Source organism: Bubalus kerabau, chromosome 10, assembly GCF_029407905.1.
Source record: "Bubalus kerabau isolate K-KA32 ecotype Philippines breed swamp buffalo chromosome 10, PCC_UOA_SB_1v2, whole genome shotgun sequence".
In the NCBI taxonomy this organism is placed as follows: Eukaryota; Metazoa; Chordata; class Mammalia; order Artiodactyla; family Bovidae; genus Bubalus; species Bubalus kerabau.
The window spans coordinates 29118610-29137100 of NC_073633.1; the positions used below are offsets into that span (position 1 = coordinate 29118610).

Below are 18491 nucleotides of genomic sequence, written 5' to 3' on the forward strand. Positions count from 1 at the left end.
AATGGAGTATTACTCAGCCATTAAAATAATACATTTGAGTCAGTTCAAATGAGGTGGATGAACCTGGAGCCGATTATATAGAGTGAAGTAAGCCAGAGAGAAAAACACCAATAGAGTGTACTAATGCATATATATGGAATTTAGAAAGATGGTAACGATAACACTGTATGCGAGACAGCCAAAGAGACTGTGGGAGAGGGCGAGGGTGGGATGATTTGGGAGAATGGCATCAAAACATGTATAATATCATATAAGAAACAAATCACCAGTCCAGGTTTGATGCAGGATACAGAATGCTTGGGGCTGGTGCACTGGGATGACACAGAGGGATGATATGGGGAGGAAAGTGGGAGTGGGGTTCAGGATTGGGAACACATGTACACCCATGGCGGGTTAATGTTGATGTATGGCAAAACCAATGCAATATTGTAAAGTTAAAAAAAAAAAAAAAAAAAAGAAGGTGGGATGTGGAGGGAGGTGGGAGGGATGTTCAAGTGGGAGGGGACATGGGTAAATCTATGACTGATTCATTTTGATGTTTGGTAGAAACCAACACAATACTGTAAAGCAATTATCCTTCAATTAAAAATAAATAAATTAAAAAAGAAAAGAAAAAAGCAGAGACATTACTCTGCCAACATAGGTCCATTTAGTCAAGGCTATGGTTTTTTCAGTGGTCATTACGGATGTGAGAGTTATACTATAAAGAGAGCTGAGTGCTGAAGAATTGATGCTTTTGAACTGTGGTGTTGGAGAAGACTCTTGAGAGTGCCTTGGACTGCAAGGAGATCCAACCAGTCCATCTTAAAGGAAATCAGTCCTGAATATTCATTGGAAGGACTGATGCTGAGGCTGAAAGTCCAATACTTTGGCCACCTGATGTGAAGAACTAACTCATTGGAAAAAACCTTGATTCTGGGAAAGCCTGAAGGTGGGAGAAGAAGAGGGCAACAGAGGATGAGATGGTTGGATGGCATCACTGACTCAATGGACATGAGTTTGAGTAGACTCTAGGAGTTGGTGATAGGCAGGGAGTCCTGGTGTGCTGCAGTCCATGGGGTCGCAAAGAGTCAGACACAGGTGAGCAACTGAACTGAACTGAACTGATCTGAAAGACCAATAATTCACACATACTTTTAACTGATTTTTAATTCAGGCATTTCTGAATTTCCTTAGTCAATTCTTCTAGCTTAATCTAATCACCAAATGATAAAGATTTTGTTGGTTATATTTGTCTTCGATAAGAAATTTAAATCCAGATTTTCAGGGATAAGAATGTTTTTGATGAGCAATAGCTCTAGACATGGTCTATGAACCTAGAGAAATACTTTCTTGGAATGAGTGTTTCCCCTATAAACCTACACCTCTGCTGCCACAGTACTAACCCCTTCCTGTCTGTGAAGGCAATTCCCTACCCTGGTCCCTACAGCAGGTGGATGTATCAATTAGAACTCTGGGTTTTGGTACAGGTCCCTCCTACATGCCTCTCACTGTGGGCTCACTCAGTGCACAGAAATACACTGCAGAGTCCTCCAGTTGTGAAGCTGAGATGGTAAGTGATGAATTTGCTTGCCTTCTGGAAATTTAATGAGTAGCGACCTTCTGCGGCATTTGGCTTGTTATAAGAGTCCTGGGGAATGAGGAAGGTCATCACCCCCAATGCTGTGTTGCTTGTACCAGAATAGACCATAAGTTGTATCACCAGTGTCATATGTGCAATCCAGGGTCACAGTTTCTTTCTCCTGCACTGACTTTGGTGGTTGGTCTTGAGTTACTTTCTGGGCAATACTGGATCCTAGAGGAAAAAAATAGAAGTAGACTGTAGCCATGAAATTAAAAAACACTTGCTTCTTGGAAGGAAAGCTATGGAAAAGCTAGACAGTGTATTAAAATGCAGAGACATTACTTTGCCAAAAAAGATCTGTATAGTCAAATCTATGGGTTTTCCAGTAGTCATGTATGGATGTCAGAGTTGGACCAGAAAGAAGGCTGAGTGCTGAAGAATTGATGCTTTCAAATTGTGGTGCTGGAGAAGACTCTTGAGAGTCCCTTGGACTGCAAGGAGCTCAAACTAGTTAATCCTAAAGGAAATCAACCCCGAATATTCATTGAAAGGACTGATGCTGAAGCTGAAGCTCCAATACCTTGGCCACCTGAGGCAAAGAGCAGACACATTGGAAAAGACCCTGATTCTGGGAAAGATTGAAGACAAAATAAGGGTGCAGCAGAAGATGAGATGATTATATAGTACCACGGACTCAATGGACGTGAATTTGAGCAAACTCCAGGAGATAGCAAAGAACAGGGGAGCCTGGTGTTTTGCAGTCCATAAGGTTATAAAGAGTCAGACACAGCTTAGCTACTGAACAAAACAATAGAGATTTAGGAATAAGTGATGTAGAATAAAGAAATTCTACTTTACACTCAGCTATGCTTCCTTCCCAGGATACCCTTAAGACTGCCTGTTTCTTTGGTCCTTAGGTCACAGAGGAAGCACAATCCCATCAAGACCATCCTTACCTAAACACAGTGAAGCCACAACCACCTTCAGAAGGCTGGAGAGAAGCATGTTTCAGCTCTTCCACTAGATGGAAAATATCTTCAATGTCAAGGCTTTGCAAGGTGAGGTGAGCCTGGCAGGGTGAGGGAAGAATTGCTGGGTATGTGCTGCTGCTGCCCCACAACAGGAAACAGGGGTGAGTTGATGTTGCAGGTTGAGTAGCAAGTTGATGTGGGTTACATCAAGTTCTCTATGAACCAGGTGAGAGTCCTACTCACCCCAAACTTCCTTTTATATTAACCAGTTCTTCAACCGATAGCAATTACATCTTAAAATAAACACGAGTTAAATTTGATATTGCAAAGAAGCCTCCCCCCCCCACACATACACACACAATGCTGTGTTAGGTCATTGCTTCTGTGAAAGAAATGAGTGAGTAGCTCCTATCTAAAAATATTATCTGTAATGTATTATGGAAATAATATAAGACATACTAACCATGCATCCTCACTTCTGTGTTCAGTTCTTCCACCTAAGGTAGAAATAAATCACTTTATGGTAAGAAGGCAAAGCACTTTAGCTCTTTTATTCTGCCTATTGTTACAATAATACTTCTCCTCACTATCAATATTTTCAGTTGCCCATCTTGGGGCCAAAGCAGGAAAATCTAATCATCCTTTTCTAAAGAGTTTAGGCTGAGGTTGCAGAGATTGACTCCTGTCACAGAAATCCCCTTTTATTCTCTACTAATTTTGACAGTCCAGCTCTGTAGATATCTTAGTTTTGTCATTAGGTTATCAAGCCTTTGAATTTATATTCATCCCATTAACTCAACTGGGACCATAAACGAGCCATACCAAACTGTTATATATCCTGTATGCCCAGCTCTAAAAGAAGTACATAGCAGGTGATCTCATACACCTCCATAAGACAGCTAACCCTAAGATCACCATTGATTCCACCCCCACCCTACACCTGTGCCACCACATCCCCAACCACTTCCTGTCTGTAATAAATCTTTGTGTATGAATATAACAGGAAAGCCATGCCTAGGGATATAACTCTACATCATGGCAAACAACAAAGACCCACTGCCTATCACAGCCTATTTCTTGATAAATTAGCCAAAACTTATCTTCCCCCGATAGCTCAGCTGGTAAAGAATCCACCTGCAATGCAGGAGACCCCGGTTCAATTTCTGGGTCAGGAAGTTCCACTGGAGAAGGGATAGGCTACCCACTCTAGTATTCTTGGGCTTCCCCTGTGGCTCAGATGGTAAAGAATCTGCCTGCAATGCGGGAGACCTGGGTTCGATCTCTGGGTTGGGAAGATCTCCTGGAGAAGGGAAAGGTTATCCATTCCAGTATTCTGGTCTGGAAAATCCATGGACAGTATAGTCCATGGGGTCACAAAGAGTCAGACATGACTGAGTGACTTTCACTTCACTGTTCACTTCACATCTTCCTGTCTCAGTAATGACAGCCTCAGTGAAATTGTTTGAAGCATCTTTAGATTTTGAAGTGGAATCTCTATTAAGTTTAATGGAACAACATACAGTAGGAATTGTTCTCTAATTTAAAAACACCCAACTTTTTCTAACAACTGGTTGACTAAATATGAAATATCATTCATTTCTCTTCATATTATTTAAGTCTTTTAAACTTCTCAATAAAAGGATCTCATGACTGTATTCTGTTACTCAAAATACATCCATACCCAGAACAATTCTTTGGAAAGTCTCATATCAAACTCTGAATTTATATTTTTTTAATTTTTGAAATGAGTTCGGTATGGGGGGTAGTGCTTCCCTGGTAGCTCAGCTGCTAAAGAATCTGCCTGCAATGCAGGAGACCCCAGTTCATTTCCTGGGTTGGGAAGGTGCCCTGGAGAAGGGATAGGCTACCCACTCCAATATTCATGGGCTTCCCTGGTAGTTCAGTCAATAATCTGCCTGCAATGCAGGAAATCTGAGTTTGATCCCTAGGTGGAAAGATCCCCTTTAGGAGGGCGTGACAACCCACTCCAATATTCTTGCCTGGAGAATCCCTGTGGACAGAGGAGACTAGGAGGGCTACAGGCCATGGGGTTGAGAAGAGTCGGACACAACTGAGTGACTAAGCACAGCACAGCACAGGAATGGGGAGTTTTTCATTACAAAAGGAGAGCACAGGGAAGTTTTGGGGAGCAGTGAAACTGTTCCGTGTCATTATCCTGTGATGGCTTCATGATCTCTACAATGGATTAAAATTCAAAATAGAAATATAAATAAAAAATAGTCAAATTTTCTATGTAATTACTTAGGAATTAAGATTTAAAATACTGAACTCAAAATAGCAAAATAGGAACCTTCTACCATCTTTTCACCCTGCCAAAAACATCAATTTTCACAGTCATACTCCAAGGGAGCTTTGAGAAGTCCAGAAATCCAGCAGAGAATTTCCAGCACACCGTCTGACGTCAGACACACTGAAGAGGATTAGGGGAACAATTTCACATTACCTTCATCACTCCTCCCCTCAAAGCACACAGCTGGGCTCCAGGGGAAACATTCTTGACCTGCGATTTCTCCACAGAGGAAAGTGAGGGCCTTTGAGTGAGCATCTGCTCTCCAGCTTTAGGAGAACCTACAGAAAAGCCTTGCCCCTTTCTCACCTCACCTAGAATACTTAGGTGTGCTACTCAGCTGGGGAGTGGGGAGCACCTGGGAACAGCAGCCAGGTCTCCGGGAGGGCATTAAAATGGACACGTTTCCTACGACCAGGGCACTGGCTCCATCAGGACTGCCCACCAGTCACTGGGGATGCCTTGCCTGCCAATCATCAAAAGTGGCCCAGGGGTACCAGCCATCACACAATGTCTGACTCAAACACCACCTCACCCTGTCACTGCTCCCAGGTCGCAAAGAACAGCCAGAGTGAGGCTTTGCAGATGCCTAGTGAGCATGTGCAGAAGGCGGCCCCACTCTGCTGGCCTGGAAGAAACAAGACAGGTGTAAGCAACCAGCGTCCCCCTAAGGAAAGGAAGAAAAATGGAGGCTATCAACACCCAGACTGGCCTCCTAGGATCAAGAGAAGGCCATGAAGTTTGCAGCAAATTGTACAGAGACAGGAGAAAGCAAATACCCCGTTTGATTTGCAATCATTTGAATGTGACATTGTCAAATCGCTTTCTATCTTACTTTTCCTCAAATACACAAAAAATATATACTATTACTGGGCACTAAAGGAAAAGACATGTCACATTTTCTCAATAGAAAGTGGTCAATGTGCATAAAAGGGATGTCAAACAATGTAAAATTGTAATTTATTAATATTTCTCATAGAGCTATTTCAAAGCTGATGTTTGGGAACAAGACAATGAAATGGGGAATGCTCAATTCAATATTTAATATTTAGTGGAAAAAGATACTAATTAAGATAGGGATTTATAAAAAGAGTAAACTGAATATTAGCAACATTGTGTGATCATAGAATCGTCAATATCATGTTAATTATATAAAGCATTTTCTTATATTTGGCATGTAATTTGTATAATCAGAAAAATATGCTGTTTTCAAAGCACAATATTTTTAAAACCCATTCATAATAAGGATTGTGATATGGATAACAGGGGGAGTATTTATAGAAGAGGAGTCTGAATGGCAAAATTTAAAGTTGGTCTTACAACTTAAAAATAAATCAGTAAATTACTAACTCTCTTCAAGAATTCAGTAAGCAACAGGTATCCAACAACATGTTCTAATCCTTTCTAGCTACCCTTGAGCCTAATATTCTTATCCAATGCTTTTTATGGCTTCCCTGATAACTCAGTTGGTAAAGAATCGCTTGCAATGCTGGAGACCCCGGTTCGATTCCTGGGTCTGGAAGATCCCCTGGAGAAGGGATAGGCTACACACTACAGTATTCTTGGGCTTCCCCTGTGGCTCAGCTGGTAAAGGATCTGCCTGCAATGTGGGAGACCTGGGTTTGATCCCTGTGTTGGGAAGATCCCCTGGAGAAGGAAAAGGCTACCCATTCCAGTATTCTGGCCTGGAGAATTCCATGGATTGTATAGTCCATGTGTAGCAAAGAGTTGGACACGACTGAGTGAGTTTCACTTTCTTTCACATGTTTTTTATAACTAGCACATCAGTTTCCACCTGCAGACAAACAATATAACATTTGTCATATTTGAAGGTTGCACCAAAGGAAGGGGGCTGCCCCAGTCACAGGTTTGAGTACAGACAGAAGATGCCTGGGAAGCACTGTGTACTTGCTGCACAGAAGTAGACAGCTGAGTCTCCAGCTTCAGTGGTTGCGATGTGCAGGGAGAGATGTTTGGCTGTCTTATTCAATAAAACAGTCAGTCTCTGGTCTTCCTCTTTGACCTTATTTGAACGAATAGCTATAAGGAACTTAGGACCTTTCCCAGGTTCTTGCTTATACCAAGGGAAGTAGTCTGAAGCTGTGTCTGTATATGTGCAGGTGATAACAGAGCTGTTTCCCTCCTGGACACTCAGGGTAGGACTCTGCTCCACCTTGTTTCCAAGGCTGACACCTATGGAGAAAGTAGAAGTCAGAGAAAGGTTGTTAGATTATTTAGCTCTAGAGTTTACTTTCCCTTTTCTACAATAACTAGAAGAAACCTGAATAAAGCCAGTCTTGGTATCTAAAAAATATCTACTGATATACTCTATTTCCCTTAAACCCTCAACTCACAGTCCAGCTGCAGCCACAAGAATGTGATTAAAGCTCCAATGGGTATCTTCATTGTTTTTCCTATTTAGAATCAATCGTGGACCGCAGTCTCCAGCCAGGAGAGTTGTTTCTGTTACCAAGTGATCCCTTCTTTTCTCTAGTGGTTTCTTTCATTGTCTACCCAGCCAATAAGAAAAAGGCTCTGCTTCTGCCCCAAGCCTACCTATCCATTCAAAACCCACTCAATGAACCCTCCACATGTCCTGATCAGCAGAGGGCACTGCCATCTGGTGGTCACATCTCTACCTACTGAACTCTCTGGTTAAATGTCTTTCTCATACCTGTGCTTATGAGGGACTCTGATGCATAAAAACAGCAAAGACCAAACAAATTTTGTCTTAGATTGAAAATTTAAATGTACAGTAAGAATGTAGAGATTAAGATTTACACCTCTGCACACAACTGAGTCATTTTTAGTAAGTTAGAAGGAGGTAGATGCTGTTGCTCTTTATCCAATGATGGGCCTGATATTAGTTTTGAAATTAGAAAAGCACCATGATTCACTCTTAAACATAAAAATACAAAACTTTCCTTTTCAGCCTGTATACCATGCTCTTTTGTCTACTATGGGTAGAAAATCTTTCTAAAAGGAACATGTAAGCCAAAGAAGAGTATAAGAGAAAAAAGATCATTTGATATTACGAATGCCTATTATCTTAGATTGTGTTCCTCTAAGCCGGTCTTGCCTGTTAACTGTGACTGTAGTTAACAATACTGTACTTTTCATTTGAAAGTTACTCGGAGTGCAGACCTTAAATAACTCACCATAATAACAACAAGACAAAAACCCTGGTAAGTATGTGCAGTGAAAGATGTGTTCACTAATCTTATCAGTGTTATCACTTCAAAATATATACATATATCAAATCATTATATTAGACACCTCAAACTCACACATATCTTAAAAGCAGTGAGTGACTCAGCCTTAGTGGAATTTCCTCCAGAGTATGAGTATGAGTCAGTTCTACTGGCATGCTTCTGCTGCCTTGGCCATCGCTGGCTCAGAGTCTATATTCTATAAATTTTCTTCCAGTTTCCACTACAATGTTGTTTCCCCAAGACACTGACATTGACATTTCCCCAATAAAATGTTCTTTCCCCAAGACATTTCCCCTTAACTTCTGTGAGCTTCCAGAATTATCTTCCTCTGCCAAAACCACTTTGATTACTTAGAATTTTCTGGTTACCTCTGTGAGAATAAATCCAAGAAAGCCTCAATGTTGCCTGTGTCTTCTAGAGAAATAGTGCAAATAGAAGATTGGCCCTAAAGAACCTGTCGTAAGAAACGGTCCCTGGGCAACCAAGACTACCTCATTTCCAGAGGTAGAAGCCCCTCTCCTGTGATTTGGATTCTCTGGCCCTGTGGATTACAAAGAATAAATTAACCTCTGTTCCATATCTCATATCTTTAAAAATTTACGCAGCTATGGTGAAGAATATCTACTCAATATATGAATATGTATATTTATTAAAATGTGCAGGTTTTATGTGTGTTAAACTTCTTGCATTGCAGGCAGATTATTTACTATCTGAGCCACCAGGGAAGCCCAGGTAATACACAAAGTTTGAAACAATTTTTTATGTGACATTCTTAATTCATCAAAGACTAACTTCCACTTCTCTTCTGGATTTAGAAAGCAATTATTCCTTGTTATAAATTCCCTGGAGGCTCAAACAGTATAGAATCCGCCTGCAATGCGGGAGACCCAGGTTTGATCCCCAGGTCAGGAAGATCCCCTGGAGAAGAGAATGGCAACCCACTCCAGTATTCTTGCCTGGAAAAATCCCATAAACAGAGGAACCTGGCAGGCTACAGTCCATGGGGCCGCAAAGAGTCAGACATGACTGAGCGACTAACACTACTATAAAGAATTGTGGAGAGCATTGGTGTTCTTTACTTATAAGTAATCTCACTCAGGCCTCCTATTTTAGTGCCCGCCACAAATCTTCAACCCATACATACACAGGCACTCGCAAGAGCAACACCATCTTTCTCAACTATTCAAAGATAACTGGCCCTTCTTTTTTAAACTCTTCCATAGCACACATTGTGACACCTCTCGCACTAAACCTAGGTTTCTTCTTCGTCTAGTCTGTAACACAAGCTTTAATTCTTCCTTACACTTCTTACCTTCTGAAATTTTTTTGACATCACTATGTGCTGTGATCTCCTTATCTATTCTTTTCGTGATTGCAGGTTTATACCCTTTCTGATTCCTTTACTATCTTAGAGATAAATGTGTGTTATTAATCTACTATGTTTATACAAATTTCAGAGAAAACATTTTATTGCACACCATTTTGTATTGTTTAAAGTGTACTTTGACATGCATTTTGTTTATAAAACTTCAAAAATAAAATTTGCATTTAAACCAATCTAATAAAAAATTAGCTAGATTTAAACCAACAATGCATAACTAATATATACTAGATTTAAACCAACAGTGCATAACAAAAATATATTAATGTTATGACTATAGCTCATTCATAAAGCCTACAAATACAGACTTTGAAAAAAGTAGAAGAAAATTTTCATGAAGGTGGAAGGATGAAGCAAAGAAAAATATTTTAGAAGAAGCAGGCATTTCAAGATCAATAACATTTTTAATCATTCTTACCATAATAGCCACTGCAGAACCAGAAAACATATGTTGTTCACTTCTGTGCTTAAAACTTTCTCGCAAGCAACAAAAGTACTCCTAGTGTGCCAATAAACAGATGTTAATTAAATAGGATTGCACCAATATTTGCAAAGACCAGCAGTATATTTGCAGTGCAATACAGAGATTGATTGCTCTTTTATTCTTTTCAATACACCATCTTCTCTTACTTCCTTATTTCTCACAATTTCAAGATTGTTACAAAATACTCAATATTTTGCAAAAATCTATAAGGGAAAATATGAAAAAGAATACATATACTATGTGTATACATATTATACTCATGTACATAACAATTACTTTGCTGTACACCTGACACTAACACAACATTGTATATCAACTATACTTCAATTTAAAATTAAAAGTTTTTAAAAGGTCATGGTTTTTGGAGGCTGCAGCTCTCCTATTTGGAGAAGGCAATGGCAACCCACTCCAGGACTCTTGCCTGGAAAATCCCATGGACAGAGGAGCCTGGTAAGCTGCAGTCCATAGCGTCGCTAAGAGTCGGACATGACTGAGCGGCTTCACTTTCATTTTTCACTTTCAGGCATTGGAGAAGGCAATGGCAACCCACTCCAGTATTCTTGCCTGGAGAATCCCAGGGACGGGGGAGCCTGGTGGGCTGCCGTCTATGGGGTCACACAGAGTTGGACACGACTGAAGTGACCTGGCAGCAGCAGCAGCAGCAGCAGCAGCTCTCCTATTACTTCTCCTGCATGCTCTGTCAGGAAGACACTATGCAAATGACACCTCTGGTGCACTCTGGCTCAGTATATTGTATACAGTATAAAGTATATTGTATACTGAAAGTATAATAAAACTCAGTAAAGCAAAACCCATCAAGTTGGCCTGGAACAACCTGCGGGGCATGGATTTTGACTGCAAGGATGAGCAAGGGACTATTGCATTGTTTATGTGGTTTAACCTTGAAATTACTTTGGTCTTTGATAAGGAACCATTGGTGTCAGACAGTATTTAGCTTCACTAATAAGACGTTGGGTAAAGGGAAAATTTCCCAGTGATGCAGTGGTAAAGAATCCGCCTGCAATGCAGCAGACCCAGGCTAGATCTCTGGGTCAGGAAGATCCCCTGGAGGAGGGCATGGCAACCCACTCGAGTATTCTTGCCTGAAGAATTCCATGGACAGAGGAGCCTGGAGGGCTACAGTCCATGGGGTCCCAAAGAGTCGGACACGACTGAAGTGACTGAGTACTCACACAAGGGAAATGTTTACTTCTTGTTCTTATGCTCTAGACATTGGTATGATTTTTGTATCAATCAGAAACTGAGAGACAAACCACCATAAACTCTGCTGGGATCAGAGGGGATCAGAGACACGCAGCAGCCAGGGCCCTTTGCTGCTCAGAGTTTGTGCTCAGCTCCCCCTGCAGTTTCCGTCACTGTGTCTCTCAGAGCACAGTAGTACACAGCTGAGTCTGACTCTTGGACTGAGTCTTTCTCCAAGTGGAAGGAGGTAGTTCCTGTATTATATGTGGCTTCAAAGCCTTTATTGGTTCCCTTGTCGTTGGCCTTCGTGGCTTTAAGGAGGAGCTCTGGACCTTCTCCAGGATACTGGACATACCAGAAAAGATTAGGGTACCCAGAGATTGAATAAGTGCAGTTTATAGTCACAGAAGTCCCTTCTGAACGACTCACTTGGCCATCCATCTGGGTCACTGAGTTTCCATGGGTTTGTCCTGGGCAAATTATAAAAAAAAAATTCTGTGTCACCTTGGGCGTATTTTTCTAGGATAAAATTATGGTTAAAGATTTTGCTGACATAATAGAAGGAAGAATCCATGTTTTAAGAGGCATTTTACTTACCAAGCATTAAGAGTATCACCGTCACTAAGCCTGGATAAGAGCTCATCTCTGGAGTGTCACCTGAGTAAAATCACAGTGAAGTGACAAATTGAAGCCTGCATTTCACACAGGAAATGTGTTGGTGTCAGGAAGCTGCACCCTCTCGTGGATAGAGAGAGGAATGGGACGTGTGTAACCTAGTCTCCCAAACATGTTCTCATCCCCAGCTTTATTTTTGAGACATATACGAGTCTTTGGGGCTTCCCTTGTAGCTCAGTCGGTAAAAATCCGCTTGCAGTGCAGGAGACCCGGGTTCAATCCATGGGTTGGGAAGATCCCAACCCATTTCCTTGGAGAAGGAAATGGCAACCCATTCCAGAATCTTTGCCTGGAAAATCTCACGGACAGAGGAGCCTGGTGGGCTGCAGTTCCTGGGGTCGCAAAGAGTCGGGCATGACTGAGCGACTAACACTACACCAGTCTTCAGATGGCACTTGGAAATCTGAACAAGTTGCTCTAACCTCTTAGGTCTATTTTGTTGTTAGGCGTCTACCTGACAGAAGTCCTTTAACAGAACATCCCTAGGGTATGTCTGTAACTGAAAAGATACCAATTTCCTTGAGCATGTTAAAACAGTCCTTTACATCGTCATGTATTCCGTGTGAGCTGGTCATAATTCATCGAAAACCAGAAAAGCGTTTGGGGTTGAACTTAGAAGAAGTAATAAAAAACCAAGTCATTACTGAGTGATTCTTTACTTTTTGACACTGTACCCTAATATGTAGAGCAGTCAACTGAGATTTATTACATCACAAAATATCTGTCCAATTAAACAAAAATGATGAATAAACAATCTTTGAGGAATCACTACTTTTTGAAATGCACTGTTTCCTTGGTTGGTTGGTTTAGTCACTAAGTCTTGTCCAACTCTTGCAACCACATGGACTGTAGCCTGCAAGGCTCCTCTGCCCATGGGTCTCTCTGGGCAAGAATACTGGAGTGGGTTGCCATTTCCTTCTCCAATGCATGAAAATGAAAAGTGAAAGTGAAGTCGCTTAGTTGTGTCCGACTCGGAGCTACCCCATGGACTGTAGCCTACCAGGCTCCTCTGTCCATGGGAGTTTCCAGGCAAGAGTACTGGAGTGGGTTGCCATTTCCTTCTCTAGGTGACCCCATATACCTACAAAGGACTATAATTGCAATATTATTGACAGTAATGAAACTTTTTCTCTGCATATGTATGTTAAAAGTAAGGCCATGCTCTAGGAATATTTTTCAACATCATGGCAAATAACAAAGACCCCTGGCTTATCATTCTACCTCTTGATAACAGTATCCAAAGTTTATCAGCCTTGTCTCAAAATAACAGGAGCCTCAGATAAATTGGTTGAAGTGCTATCAAGTCTTGCTCTAGTATCTCCATTAAATCTGATGGTACCACTTGCAGTACAAACCGCTCTGCTCTCTGAGTTATATACTATAACTCTCTGAAAACACCCAACACTTTCATGTCAGTTGGCTGAATAAATATGAAATATTATTAATTTCTCCTCCCATTATTCAACTGTAATATATTTCTAAATAAAAGGACACTCATGATTGCACTTCTGTCATTCAAGAAGTGTCTGTGTCCAGAACAGATCTTTCAGACATTCTCGTACAAAAGTCTTCATTAATAAGTATTTAACCTTAAAAATTGAAAGGGAGAATACCAGGCTGTTTATGCATTATTACTCCAGACCCCTTTATGAAACTCAATCCTTAGGGGAAGTATAATTAATTCAAGTAGCTGAACTTGTGCATCGCTCTTGGGCAAGTCGATTTACCAAAAAAAATTATGTTCAGTGTTAGTCAGTAGGTTTTGAATGACATTCATAGCTTCCAAATACAATGGAAACAACAAGATTTCCTAACTCTCTGACGTTTCTTAGTCTTGGCATATGTCTTATGTACTCCAATTAAAATGAACACTAAATACATGAATTATTTGATGTCATCATGCTACTCAAAGAAATTTTGTCATAAAGACAAAGTCTTTCAGCATGAAAGACTCTGCAGAGTATGGGGTAAAAATGATCTAGCAGATTATCACATTAAACATAATTTTCTGAGTAAAGTCCTTATGCAAGAACCTCTTCTAGAACATAAAGGCAAATCCATGGAAAGGCTCAAAAATTCCATCTTATGTTCAGAATGCCAGACCCTGATTTTTGTAAAGAATGACTAGGAATGATTGATTTGTTTGATCCATGACGACAAAATATATCAAAGCCAAGACAGCAATCTGGTGAAGTTAAATGATCTCCATTGAACTCTTACTAAATCCTTGAGATATGGCATTAGGGAAATATTGGCTGCAACATTTAAAAAAATATTGTAGGACATTTTCTAGATTGGTAGATATTAGGGTCAGCTCATGCATTTCTTGGAACCCACAAAATCCCATAAAATTTGTAAAAGCCAAATATGAACTAGAATACTATACCAAGAAAATAACTGAGTATTTCCAAAAGAAATTTAAACAATTTCACATCTCCATGGGTTATGAGAATGTACTAGTAACAGTATTTTTATTCTTCACATGGGCTGAAGCAATCATTTGATAAACCACAGCACTCACCATAATTAAAAATGAACTTGATACGGTGTTTACTACCTGTGTCATTTCAAGTTGTATCTATATAAGGAAGCAGTTCCTCTGAGACAGTTATATAAACTTTTGCCCTCACTCAGAAATTTTACTTCTCTTACTGTCCCTCTGTCTTCTGAAGAAGTGGAAATAACAAATGGAATATTAGAACTGAAATGAATTACAGTATCAGACACCCTTGAACTACTGTGGCCTAATACATTATTAATTAGTCTTGGCCCCCATGGCCCTGCTTTCTTCCCTCACAAAGTCACAGGTTGTCTCACTACCAGCTGGTCCCTGATATGCCCAGGTAACTCACAAGGGCCCAAACCACACGTATTCCAATCCTTCACCAACTGAACTAAATAAATAAACCCATTATAGTCAGTCCTTTCATCACAGGCACAGGTTGATTTCCTAGCCTTTCATTTAATCAGCTTTTTCATGACAACCTGGGTGACTGGGTGCTGCCAAAATATCCAGAGAAAAACTGCCATTGAACTTGTGGAAATGACTTTAACATGTTCTATTTGCTATCAGTTCAGCAGGTGAAGTACAAGAAATTGATCCTTCCTCACATGTGTACCAACTACTATAACATCAGTTCAGTTTAGTTCAGTTCAGTCTCTCAGTCATGTCCGACTCTTTGCCACCCCATGAACCGCAGCACACCAGGCCTCCCTGTCCATCACCAACTCCTGGAGTTCACCCAAACCCATGTCCATCGAGTCGGTGATGCCATCCAACCATCTCATCCTCTGTCGTCCCCTTCTCATCCTGCCCTCAATCTTTCCCAGCATCACGGTCTTTTCAAATGAGTCAGCTCTTTGCATCAGGTGGCCAAAGTATTGGAGTTTCAGCTTCAGCATGAGTCCTTCCAAAGAACACCCAGGACTGATCTCCTTTAGGATGGACTGGTTGGATCTCCTTGCAGTCCAAGGGACTCTCAAGAGTCTTCTCCAACACCACAGTTCAAAAGCATCAATTCTTCAGTGCTCAGCTTTCTTCACAGTCCAACTCTCACATTCATGCCTGACCACTGGAAAAACCATAGCCTTGACTAGATGGACCTCTGTTGGCAAAGTAATGTCTCTGCTTTTTAAAATGCTATCTAGTGCACTGGGACGACCCAGAGGGATGGTACGGGGAGGGAGGAAGGAGGAGGGATCAGGATGGGGAACACGTGTATACCTGTGGTGGATTCATGTTGATATATGGCAAAACCAATAGAATATTGTAAAGTTAAAAAAAAAAGGTAAAAAAATAAAATAAAAATAAAATAAAATTCAAAAAGAATAAAAAAATGCTATCTAGGTTGCTCATAACTTTCCTTCCAAGGAGTAAGCGTCTTTTAATTTCATTGCAGCAATCACCATCTGCAGTGATTTTGGAGCCCAGAAAAGTAAAGTCAGCCACTGTTTCCACTGTTTTCCCATCTATTTGCCATGAAGTGATGGGACCAGATGCCATGATCTTAATTTTCTGAATGTTGAGCTTTAAGCCAAATTTTGCACTCTCCTCTTTTACTTTCTTTTCTTTTCTTTCTTTTTTTTTTTTTTAAGGGAGGAAACTAAAGTTTAATTAGGATCTCACTCAGTCAGGTTACCACTCAAATGCTACATTATAATACAAGTATAAAACAGTAAAATGAGGGAAAATGAAAAGAGAAGGACATTTGTGTAGGTATATAAACGTGTGTATAAACACAGCAAGAAGAAAATATGCAAGTGCCATGAGCCATGGTTGATGTTGCCTCAGCAAGTACCTAGGATTGTTGGGTTTCTTACTGAAACCTGAGGGGTCTGAGTTCTTGATGTCCAATCTGTCTTGTAAGACTCTTCCATTAATCTTTATTCTTGACTTAATATAGGCACCTTAGGATCAGCTGCATTCTAGCCACACTCCTTCATGCCCCCATTTTGTAGCAGGATAAAACATCTTTTTTTTTTTTCACTGTTTTACTAGTGTCTCCAATAGGACTAAATGAATATGTGATAGTTGCCACTTATTTTTTTAATTTAAATTTATTTATTTTAATTGGATGTGAATTACTTTACAATATTGTATTGGTTCTGCCACACATCAACATGAATCCGCCACGGGCATACCCATGTTCCCCATATTGAACCCCCCCTCCCACCTCCCTCCCCATACCATCCCTCTGGGACATCCCAGTGCACCAGCCCCAAGCATCCTGTATTGAACCTGGACTGGCAATTCATTTCTTATATGATATTATACATGTTTCAGTGCCATTCCCCCAAATCACCCCACCCTCTCCCTCTCCCACAGAGTCCAAAAGACTGTTCTATACATCTGTGTCTCTTTGGCTGTCTTGCATACAGGGTTATCGTTACCATCTTTCTAAATTCCATATATATGCTTTAGTATACTGTATTGGTGTTTTTCTTTCTGCCTTACTTCACTCTGTATAATAGGCTTCAGTTTCATCCACCTCATTAGAACTGATTCAAATGTATTTCTTTTTAATGGCTGAGTAATACTCCATTGTGTATATGTACCACCACTTTCTTATCCATTCATCTGCTGATGGACATCTAGGTTGCTTCCATGTCCTGGCTATTATAAACAGTGCTGGGATGAACATTGGGGTACACGTGTCTGTTTCAATTCTGGTTTCCTCAGTGTGTTTGCCCAGCAGTGAGATTGCTGGGCCAAAGGCAGTTCTATTTCCAGGTTTTTAAGGAATCTCCACACTGTTCTCCATAGTGGCTGTACTAGTTTGTATTCCAACCAACAGTGTAAGAAGGTTCCCTTTTCTCCACAGCCTCTCCAGCATTTATTGCTTGTAGACTTTTGGATAGCAGCCATTCTGACTGGCGTGAAATGGTACCTCATTGTGGTTTTGATTTGCATTTCTCTGATAATGAGTGATGTTGAGCATCTTTTCATGTGTTTGTTATGCAGATGACACCACCCTTATGGCAGAAAGTGAAGAAGAACTAAAGAGCCTCTTGATGAAAATAAAAGAGGAGGCTCTTTAGTTCTTCTTCAATTTCTGCCATAAGGGTGGTGTCATCTGCATATCTGAGGTTATTGATATTTCTCCCGGCAATCTTGATTCCAGCTTGCGCTTCATCCTTCCCAGCGTTTCTCATGATGTACTCTGCATAGAAGTTAAATAAGCAAGGTGACATTATACGGCCTTGACGTACTCCTTTCCTGATTTGGAACCAGTCTGTTGTTCCATGTCCAGTTCTAACTGTTGCTTCCTGACCTGCATACAGGTTTCTCAAGAGGCAGGTGAGGTGGTCTGGTATTCCCATCTCTTTCAGAATTTTCCACAGTTTATGGTGATCCACACAGTCAAAGGCTTTGGCATAGTCAGAAAAGCAGAAATAGATGTTTTTCTGGAACTCTCTTCCTTTTTCTATGATTCAGCAGATGTTGGCAATGTGATCTCTGGTTCCTCTGCCTTTTCTAATACCAACTTGAACATCTGGAAGTTCACAGTTCATGTATTTCTGAAGCCTGGCTTGGATAGCATCATGCATCCCTAATTGACAAGAATTGTAAAGTTACTTACATTAGAGATATTAAACCGAGTTTCTCCAGAGAATGATTGGAAGCAGATAGTCCACAGAAGATGGGGTTGGCCCAAGATCCTTGAAACAAATATACAACTGCCTAAAGTGGATATCTCCATCCAAAACCACTAGAGAATTCTCTAAGGTATCTGGAACCACTGTTTTTCACACTACCTTTTTCGTTCTTCTATTTTTCATCTTTTTAGTGGTACTTGCCCACTTTAACACTAGTGTGTTATATATGTATGATTTCCCCTACTTTATGATTTTCTCCTACCAATAAAATAACTTACTAACGTATTTGCTTCACTCGAAGCAGTAACCATCCTAATGCTATATTTTGGTTCAACAAGCCCATTGATTGTGCAACAATGTTAAAGAATTGTTGGAGATGTTATTTAGTGTCAACTTCTGTAAACACCAAATAATAAACATACCCCAATTAGTACTGCTAAAGTGAAATTTGACCAATAAAATTTGTCTTAAAAATATTAGAAAAATTCATAATGGAGTTGGTACAGTTAGCTTTGCATGAAGAATATGTCTTAACTTGATTATGAGTTGGTAGAACACTCCAATGAATCTGCTCATTATCAGTTGCCATAATGCTTG

General features: G+C 40.4%; 1 pseudogene and 1 gene segment (V, D, J or C); both read right to left on the reverse strand.

Moving 5' to 3' along the window:
- Positions 1 to 1221: 1221 nt before the first annotated feature.
- Positions 1222 to 2569, reverse strand: LOC129620463 (T cell receptor alpha variable 14/delta variable 4-like; annotated as a pseudogene).
- A 2308-nt stretch (positions 2570 to 4877) lies between these two features.
- LOC129622004 (T cell receptor alpha variable 13-1-like) lies at positions 4878 to 7249 on the reverse strand. The segment is given in 3 exon segments: positions 4878 to 4966; positions 6752 to 7036; positions 7198 to 7249. Coding segments are annotated over 3 exon segments (426 nt in total).
- Positions 7250 to 18491: the final 11242 nt, after the last annotated feature.